Genomic DNA, 9,558 nt, shown 5'->3' with positions numbered 1-9,558 from the left:
GGATGGGTAGAGGAGTGATGACTCAGGTAGGCTCTGGCTATCTCTTTTGGGACTCAGTTTCTTTGTCTGTATAGTGGACTTGATGGTTCCTGACGGCCTTGCTGCCTCTGATATCTCTGATTTTCACAAGTAGATTCTAGTGTTTATAAGAAAAGGAAAAGGCTTTTAGGCTCAGCGTGGCTCAGCAGCGTCGTGTCCAGGTCCTGATGAGAGAGAGGTTGAGGAGGGGAAGGAACTTACCTGAGCATACACGGTAAAGTCCCTGGGGGTTTGTTCCAGCTTTGTGCTTGGCTACCATCCCTCCATGTTTTATTGGAGGAAGTCTGTAGAGAAACTGGCATCCTTTCTCCTGGGGATGCTTGCCCTCGAAGGTACAGAGGAGGCTGCTAAGCGTGATTCAGCTCAAGGTCCCCTCCTTACATTTAACTGGGAAGCAAAGCAATCAGAAGGGAAGCAGGGTCTGGCTCATCAGTCTTTGAGTTGTTTGGGATACAGACAGGTGGATGGGCTATGGCACTCCAAGGTCCCCATCCAATCTAGAGTCCTAGCAGATGGCAGCTTCACATCCTCCCACCGGAAAAACACAGGCGTTGGGCCGGGTGGCTGCCTGTGGAGTCCAGGCAGAGGGATGGGCGTGGAGTTCAGCTACCACAATCAGCAGTCACCATCTATCCGGTGTCAGATACCCTGGCCTGGACAGCACCAAGTTCTGCCTCGAGCTTTTGTAGACCCCTGCTTATTTATGTCTGCTCACAGCCCAGATGCTGAGTCTGACCTGCGGCCTGCCCCAGTGGGCCAGTGCTGATTGGTCAGTGCTCGGGGCTAATGCTAGACTTCATTGTGTCACCAGGCCCAGGAAGGGTGCCTGCCTTAGAGATGCCATGTAGTCCCACAGACGGTATCTTGGGGGATGCCGTGGTGGTAACAACAGGAGACTGGATAAATGGGTTTTACTTGAAGCCAAACCAACACAACTTGATATGTTTCTTCTTTTCTTTCCCCTCTCCCTGCTATCAACTTATTTTGCAATGATGGGAACCAAGCCCGGGGCTTTGTGCATGGTAGCCAATCACTCTACCAAACCCGTTGTTATAGTCTCAGCTCCCGTCTTGCTTTGTGGTTGGGAGTGTATCTGCTGCTGCGGCTAAGGCTGCTGTTCTCTCTCCAACATCCGAGCCTCCCCAGATGCTCAGTGTGCTCCCCCAGTTGCTTTGCATATGAGGCACTGGTTCCCTGGGCTCCTGTTGGGTCATTAAAGCAGTGGTTCTCAACTCCTTTGGTTGGGGGTAGAATGACCATTTCACAGGGATCTCCCAAGACCATCAGAAAACACAGATATTTACATTATGGTTCATAACTAGCAGAATTACAGTTATGAAGTAGCAACAAAAGTGATTTGATGGTTGGGGGTCACCTCAACATGAGGGGTTGTATTAAAGGGTAGCAGAAGTAGGAAGGATAAGAGCCACTGCATTAAAGTTTTCTGCCTTTATTACTTAAGATTTATTTATATTTGTGCGTGTGCGATCGTATGAGTTTATGTACACTGTGTGTGTGTAGTTTCCTGTGGAGCCCAGAGAGTGTCAGATTGCTTGGTGTCAGATTATAGACATCTAAGCCTTCTGCTGCGGATGCTGGAAACCAAACCTGGGATTTTTGCAAGAGCAGTAAGTACTCTTAACTACTGATCCTTCTCTCCTGTCCCAGTTTCTGCTTTTAAATGAAATCTTCTGGCTTTTAAAGGAATAGATCTGCAGGTACTACTGGGGAAGCCAAGCCGCGGCAGGAAAATGCTGTTGTAGGGCCAGGACTCAGGCAGGGTGGGACTCAGCGGCACCTGAGAACATGTGACTCTGGAGGATGGCTCCTGCTCTAAGGGTGGCATCGTGGGATAGCAGAGTATCCAAGGCACTCATAGCAGTGAGTGGCTTGAAGTATGCCTTTCCAATCTGCCAGCATGGAAGGACCTCCAGGTGCCCGAGCATTGGAGGCAACTTCATGTAATAGCGGGATCAGACTCGTATCTATAAACAGCCCATGTAGCAAGTCTGTGCCCAATCTCACTTTTGGGGTAAGGAAACTTCAGTGTAGACAAGTGTCAGGGCTCTGGGTTCTGAGGGCATGGCTGAACACCTGCCGTCTCGGGGTTCCAGGCCCATGCCAACCCAAGAACCAAGATACCCTTCCATGGCCCAACAGACAAGTATCTTTAGTAGTAGGTGGCAGGGCTGGGGTATTGAGTTCCCTTATACAGTCTGGAGGAGGCTGAGAATCACTGCAGTTGGCTTAGATGACCTTTGTGATAGGGCTCTGGGGTAAAAGAGGGTACACACCTGCTTCTGAACCCTCAGAGATCTCTGAGACCAAGTGTAGGCTAAGGACCTGCCCCTCCCACATGGGCTTAGGGCGTGTGTCATGTCAGATCTGTGACCCTGAAATCTTCTGATGCCTTTGGAAAGAAAGCCGCAGAATACTGTCCACATCTCTTTGGCCAAGTGCCCCTTCTGGTGGACTCCCTGTTCTGGTGGGTCTTGGGGGAAAGGGTGAAGGACTCTGTGCAGCCTCTAAGCCTGGATGCTGAGTTAGCTAAGCACCATCTCAGAGCCAGGCCATGAGGGAGACGGCCAGTGCAGAAGACATCAGCACACTCGATGGAATTCTCTGTGTGGGAAGCAGACGCTTGCCCAGCACCAGGCTTGGTTGTGGAGAGAGCATGGTTTGATGAACCGTGTAGCACAGCCTCATTAGGGCATGCCTAGACCAGTACTGGTCAGGAAGCTTTGTTGTCTGGGAACTCTCAGGATGTGCCTGTTCCTTTCTCCCAGAACACACTTCTATCCAGCCACAGGCAACATTTCATTGACGCAGCTGAGAGAAACCAGAATAGGATGGGGTTAGTCAAAACCTGCAGCTTTGGGAGTTTGGACTTCTGGGATTTGGGGTTTGTTTTGGTTTGGTTCTCCGTGGACATATAACCGTTGTGCATGCTTAAAGCGAATGGTTTAGTCAAACCACCTGCCTTGGTCACGTGAAACTGAAGTCCCATTTGTCCTGGTTTTATCTCTGGCTAGGATTGTGCATGGCCTCTCTGGCACAGCCTAAGCTGTCATGCAGGCACACTAGAATTATAGCTCTGCCTCCCTGGGCATCGTGAACCATGGGAATCCAGACTTGACCCACCTCTTCCTTCAGACGTCTGGACTGAGCATCCTTCCGAGAGGTCTTCCCATATCCCTCCTCCCCTCTGTCCTGGGAATTGAGCTGTGCTCCCCAGCACCTACCTCCAGATTACCTCAGAAGCCTCAGGCCACTCCCCTCTGTAGCTATTCTCTCTACTAACCCTGCATCCGGGACGATCCCACTTCATGACACCCAAGAGGTGGAAACTGTAAAAGAAATCTTTATTTTTTTGAACTTTCTCAATATTTACAAAAAACAGAATGAACCAGTGAGATGCCCCCCTTTTCCCTGGTGGATGGCAGCTGAACAGGTGTGAAACTGGCAGCTGCCACACTGGGGTCCCACTGCCCATGTCTCCACAGGGACAGGGAGATGGATCTCCTGGGGAAAGAGTCTCCTGTGTCTTGGTCCACAAGCTGCAAGCTCCAAATAGGTATCTGTCTGAAGAGCCTTCTCCCTGAGGCAGCCTGGCCAGACCCCTGCCCAGCTCCCCCGTCACACAGAGAGCTTGTCGGTGACCCCATCCCGGAGGCCGAAAGAGAGAGGGCTGAGGGTGATCAGCTAGAGGTAGCCAAAGACATTGAAGATTGGGGGAGGCACGGCTGGCTTAGTCGGGATGGGCTTCAGGACTACGGGTCTGTACACTTTTGGCCCTGGGGTGTCCACCTCCTTGCAGAAGTGGGCCAGCTCCACAGGTGATACTGGGCTTTTTCTCCACAAGCCCAGACTAGGTACTGGGCCTTGAGGCAGGACCCCTGGAAGACCGGGGAAGATGGGCTGTCCATGGTACTGGAAAGGGCAGTAGCTCCAAGCATCAAGATTGCCTACCAGGGATACCCCAGACATCTTGAGTGGCTCCGTGTCAGCTAGGACCCTTGGGGACATGAGCAGTGGAGCAGTCTCGGGCCCCAGGGACTCCAGACCCTTGCAATTTTTCTTATTCTCATACAGAGATGCCTCCCTGGGGGCCAGGCCCACCTCCAGCCCCATTGGGTAGCTGAGGGTGGGCCTCGGTTCCTCCCAGAAAGAAGCAGGCAGCTGTCTCTTCCTCATGGGCACCTGGCCAGGTCTAGCAGCTTCTGGATTCAGCTCCCGGAAGCTCTGCTCCTTAGAAAGGCACTCCTCCCTGAAGGGGGTACCCAGGGCCTTTTCTGTGCAGCTCCCACCCTCACCAGGGCTGGATTGGGGACAGGGATGGAGGGGCAGCCGTCCAGGCCTCTCTTCAGGCCCCCTTTGCAGGTGGGGCTCTGTCACCCTGCCAGGCAGGCCCCTAGGGAGCCGCGAGTACTTCTGAGAGAAGCGCTTGAGTTGCTTCTGCAGGTACTTGCGATGGTCCACAGAGCGGCGGCAGGGTGCGGACTTGTCCAGGGCTGCCTTGATGTCACTGGACGCCAGGTTTACAAAATTCAGAAGCATCTTCACATCGCTGTCAGCTGCCATCACCACGGGAACGGTGCAGGGCTTTCCATGAAGAGCGTGGGCTCTGCTGGGGGCTGGCAGCTCGGAGGAGAGCACAGGGCAGACCTAGGGAACACAATAGGCAGCTGGAGTCTCTCCAGGGCACTTACACCTTTCTCAGGGCCACCAAGACTGAACGCACAAAGCTCCCCACCCAGGCATTCTTCTGTCCCAAACAGAATCCACAATGGGGCTGGCAAGTCATTCGGCACCTTTTGACTCTCTGAGACGAGACAGGTGCCAACTATTTAACTCAGTCTTCTGGGGTCTGTTGCCCTCTTCTGTAAGTCAAGGCTCAGAAAACGCAAGCACCTCGCTCAAAGCCACCCAGCTACAAGTGGCATTGCTGGGGCTACGTTCCCAGTTGGTCGCATCTCCCACATATCGTGAGGCCAGCTTGCACGACTCACCAACTCAAGTTTTTATTTTCAAAGCCAAAGGAATTCTCTAAAGAAGGCCAAGCCCCCTTCCCCCTCCTTGGTGGTGGCCTTCCCCTCCCACCACCCCGCCCCCTCTGCGGTCCCCACGCTCCACCCCCAACTCTCACACAGGGCCAGGCCGGATCTCTGTCTAGCACTTAATCTAGACCTGCCTTCAAGGCTCATCTCGAGCTGCTGGGCTGCGGGCAGCAGGGACTCCCCTGTAGAAGCATCTGCAGCAATTTCATGCCTCCTCGGCCACCACCCACAGTACTGTGCCCCTCCCCCAAGGCTCCAGCCCGCTCACGCCCTGCCCTCCACCCAGCCAGGCCAAACCACTTGGGACTCCACACTGACCGAAGGTGCAGGCCAGGGCCCCCGCCAACGTGGGGCCGGCAGGTTCCCCACCGTAGACCCCGGCAAGCCTGGCGAGCTGGCGTGCAGTGAGCTCCGTGCGGGATGAGAAGCAGTTGTGCACAGCCCTTGAGTGGGCTGAATGGAGGACAAGTCCGGAGCTGGGGGGCCCTCAGGCCAATCAGGAGCGCCTCTCCAGATACAAAGCATCCCAATCAGGCGGCGGAGCCCCGGTCCCACATTCTTTGCCGTCACAAATTGTCACCATGGGGACCATCACAAAAAAAGACAGCTCCCAAATGCAATCATTTCCCGGTAAATTTCTACCCTTCAGACCCACTTTCCCCAGCCTCCATACCCCCTCCTCTCCTTGACCTCAGTACCCTAGTTTCTTGAGGGAGGTGTGTGTGTGTGCGTATGTGTGTGTGTGTGTGTGTGTCTGTGTCTGTGTCTGTGTGCGCGCTCAAAAAGTATTCAGGATCAAGGAGGGCTGGGTGCAGTGAGACAGGCACCCAACCTTTCCCAGATACTTCAGGCCTCCAGCTGCCATGCTCCAGTGCAGACAGACAATCGGATGGGGTAAGCCGGGGGTAGGCTGCATTCCCTCTGCCCTTGAGTGTTGAGAGGATGTTCTCTGACTCTGTCTCTGGCCTCGTGTCTCTCATCTCTTTCAACCTCCCTTCCAGAAGGGTCCCCTGAGATGGATCAAGAGGTGCACTGATGTGGGGAAAGGTAGCCCCGGATAGGCTGGCTGAGGGGTGCTGGGATATCCATGGGAAGGGAGCCGAGGCTCTCAGGAATCTTGTCTTTATGTTTGCTTCCTCAATTGAGCTGCACAAAGCCTGAATTGCCCATTCAGTGCGGCCGGACAAAAGGGTGGCGTTGCACGGTCCCCTTGCATTTGTAGTCAAACAGTTAGGGACTTAAATCGAGTCGTCATGATGGAGAAAGAGGTGGACAAAGCCCATAGAATTGCCATCAGCAAACATTTTCCTGTGTCATATTAGCTAGTCTCCATGGCTCCCCCTGGCCCAGGGACAATGGCACAAGTTTGCACACTTGGCTACTGTCACCGTGCCAACGCCGGCAGGGCTGCAAGCAGGGCCGCTCAGTTGGAGCAAGTGAGGGAGCCCAGGCTGCCGTGGCCCTGCCCATCAAATGCCTGGAAAGAAGGTGAGGCTGACAGCAGCCCCATGAAGGAGGATGTCTGGGAAGTGCTCCCGGGCAGGGTCTCCATGCTAGCCAGCTCAGTGGGCCCCCGCACACCCCCTCTCTTCCCCTTTCCCCGTCTTGCTGCCACCTTCTTCCGTCCCTGTCTGCATAGTGGTCCACACCTTCATACCGTAGCCTAAATGCCAGACAGGCATGGTTACATGCCCTCACTTAGGTGTGGCACCAAGGGACACCTCCTGTGGGAATGGGCCACCCGCCTGGAGTAGCCCAAGGTTCCCTCCTCTGGAGGAGATGGCCTGGGGCTAAAGAGCTGCAAGTCTAACTCCTAGAGCCGCACGTGGTCTCTGTGCAGAGCCAGAGCCAAACACACAAGGGTGTGCTGCTGGCATTATGACCCTTGTCGTGGCAACCATCACATTTTTCCCGTTCCCTCTGCAGCAGCCTCTGCACAACTGGGGACTGCACTACTGCTATCTTAATCGTCAGGGCTTTGGAAGGGGAACTTAGGCAGCATGCCCCAGCCCACCTTGACAGGTGAGAGAGGGTACCATGCTTCATGCTCCAAACTCTTGGTGCGATCTGCTGGAGATATACTCTGGGGTCCTGTGGCCACCGGGTTAGGCTCCTGCCAGCTTCCTGCAGAACTCTGTCTGCCTACATCAAGGTAGCATGTACTGAATGTGTCTGGGTCTCTCCCCTTTATCTCCCGTACAGGCTGGGAGATCGTCTTACACATCCACCCAGTTTCTGCTCTCGTCTGCTCCTGGCCTGTGACCTGTGGGCCTAGAAAAAGATGGCTCTCAGGGGTGTTGCCATTGGCCCCTCAGCTTCCTGTGAGACGGCGGCATGCCCGTGCCCTTTAGGGCCATCTCACGGTAGTGGGCCCTGTGGGAATCCAGTCTGAAAGTGTCTTTCCAGGCTTAAGGTAGAGAGGGATAGGGTAGTTCAGTGGTGAAGCCCCAGCTCAGAGCACATCAGACCCTCCAGAGCCCTTAATGCGTGCTGTCCTACCCAAGCTTGGCACAGGGAGGCTTCTTGTTTCTGAAAGTAACTGCTTTGTCCATTCCAGTGAAGAGCTGCGTCTTGTTGACTGGAAACGACTTCGTGTTCTGTTTGCTTGTACCCCAACTTTAGCAAGGTAAGGGCAGGGAAAGCTTGGCTGCAGGTTTGTCCTAGGACCACGGAAGCAGAGGCGTCCTTGACAAAGAGGACCCTTAGAGCTGCTGTGAATGGATCAACCAGATCTCAGCAATTTAAACTCCTACTTGACCTAAAAGTATAAGGGAGTGTGTGCTAAATGCTCCCCAGATGCAAGGATTACTGTCCAATGAAGAGCCGCTGTCCATGGGGCAGGGAATGACAGATTCCTGCTGGCAGCGCATCTTGGTCTTTGGTTGTGACATCCCAATATGCTGTGGTCTGACAGCTGTCAACTAGAGCCAGACCTAATTTCCCCAGGGACTATATCTGCCCAGAGGGCTGGCTTACTCTGGCCACCCCAGCTCTGGGGATGAGTGCGGCCAATCACTCTGACTGGAGGAACATGCAAAAGCCACTTGAGGTACAGCAGCTTGCCAGAAGCTCTGTTAATACGGGACACGCATCACAGGGTGACTTATGTAACCCCTTACGTAACGGCAACACTTCTATCAAAGTCCAGCCCCGCAGCGAGTGTCAACCACAATCAGCCTGAGTAGGGACGGGAGGCGTTGGGTGGAAGTAAGCTCCATTGGCTGCTGGGATGAGTGCTTCCTGCCCTGGTTGCCCAACTTCATGGTTAACGATGACCCCCCACAGTATGACTGTACCCACAGAACTGCTGGGACTTCAGGTGACCATGGGTAGTTACAGCCTGGTGTGGTCAGTCCCTGCAGCAACAGAGGGACGTCTTACCCAGGAGTCCCTAGTTGGTAAATGTTTTGATTTCTCCTGATACAAATCAGGGTGGATTTAATCTCACTCACTAGACCAAGATTTAACCTCGCTTGCTGTATCTCTAGTATAGCAAGGGGTCAGAGATGGGAGTCTGAGGATAACAGGCTCCAGGCTGGGATGGAACAGCCATTCTTTCTCTGTGACACCGGGCCTCAGGGAGGCCAGCTTCCTGAAGGAGTTTGTCAGGAATGAGCATGTACACAGCAAGCCTTGTTTGCTCTCTGATGTTGGAAGAGTAGTCAAGTTTAAGTGGCATGCAGGTGGACATGGCCATTGCCCATGCTCTAAAGAGGTCACTGAGGCATGAGCTATATGAAGCTTGGCAAAAAATGAATGACTGGGAGGGCTATAGGAATGAGCAGTGTCTCAAAGTCCTCACCTTTGAGGTAAGGGAATCACCGTCCCTGGCAAGATTCATACGGCAACTAAAATCCCACAAAAAGAAAAGGCTGCCCAGTGTATAACACCCTTCCCTTCTTGCTTCTGCACAGAGCTGGATCAAGTTTGCTCTGTACACTGGGGCTGGTAGCACAAGCAGTGTGGTAGTTATGTCTTTGTGCCCCAGGGTTCTGTCCCCAGTGGATCCTGGCCCCACACTCCTGATATTGTTCTATACCTCACCCTCAAACCCATCACGGGCAGACACTTCACCTTGGCTGTGTCCTCTCCTGCCCTTCTTGTGCTGTGTCCTGTCCTGTCAGGGCACTGGCCAGGAATCAGAAGTCAGTTTAATCTCAACTGTCAATTCGGATTTGATTGGTGATGCCTCCAAAGAGCCTTGTGGGACAATTCCAAGGCCAGCATGGAATTTGGAATGCTTTGATCAGCTAGTGATGTCTGCCCTGAGGATGGATGGTGATGGTCTCTGGGTGCCAGGTCCCTGATTCCCTGTGAAGATGATAGGATGCAAAGCTTGGTGCTTTAGTAACTCCAACTCCTGGAATTTTAATCAAACGCTTGCCAATCAACTGATTTTAATAGAACACTGGAAGAGGGCAGTGACTTATCCACGCACACGTTCCTTTAAGAAGGACTCAGA

At 53.6% G+C, this 9,558-nt stretch overlaps 1 protein-coding gene across 1 annotated transcript; it reads right to left on the bottom strand.

Moving 5' to 3' along the window:
• Positions 1-3,382: 3,382 nt before the first annotated feature.
• Positions 3,383-5,484, bottom strand: Fam181a (family with sequence similarity 181 member A). The gene is made up of 2 exons (XM_028781700.1): positions 5,415-5,484; positions 3,383-4,704 (listed from the first exon to the last, which is right to left on the bottom strand). Exon 2 carries the CDS (start codon positions 4,618-4,620, stop codon positions 3,742-3,744), a length of 879 nt encoding a protein of 292 aa, XP_028637533.1. The 5' UTR covers positions 4,621-4,704; positions 5,415-5,484; the 3' UTR covers positions 3,383-3,741.
• Between the last annotated feature and the right edge of the window lie 4,074 nt (positions 5,485-9,558).

The sequence above is a fragment of the Grammomys surdaster genome, unplaced genomic scaffold (assembly GCF_004785775.1).
Source record: "Grammomys surdaster isolate TR1022 unplaced genomic scaffold, NIH_TR_1.0 516, whole genome shotgun sequence".
In the NCBI taxonomy this organism is placed as follows: domain Eukaryota; kingdom Metazoa; phylum Chordata; class Mammalia; order Rodentia; family Muridae; genus Grammomys; species Grammomys surdaster.
The sequence above is the reverse complement of the archived record's forward strand: the minus strand, read 5'-3'. Positions and strand labels throughout refer to the sequence as shown.

Bases quoted from the DNA above. Each gene is read 5' to 3' on its own strand.
- Fam181a (XM_028781700.1), bottom strand. From the start codon at position 4,620: ATGGCAGCTGACAGCGATGTGAAGATGCTTCTGAATTTTGTAAACCTG.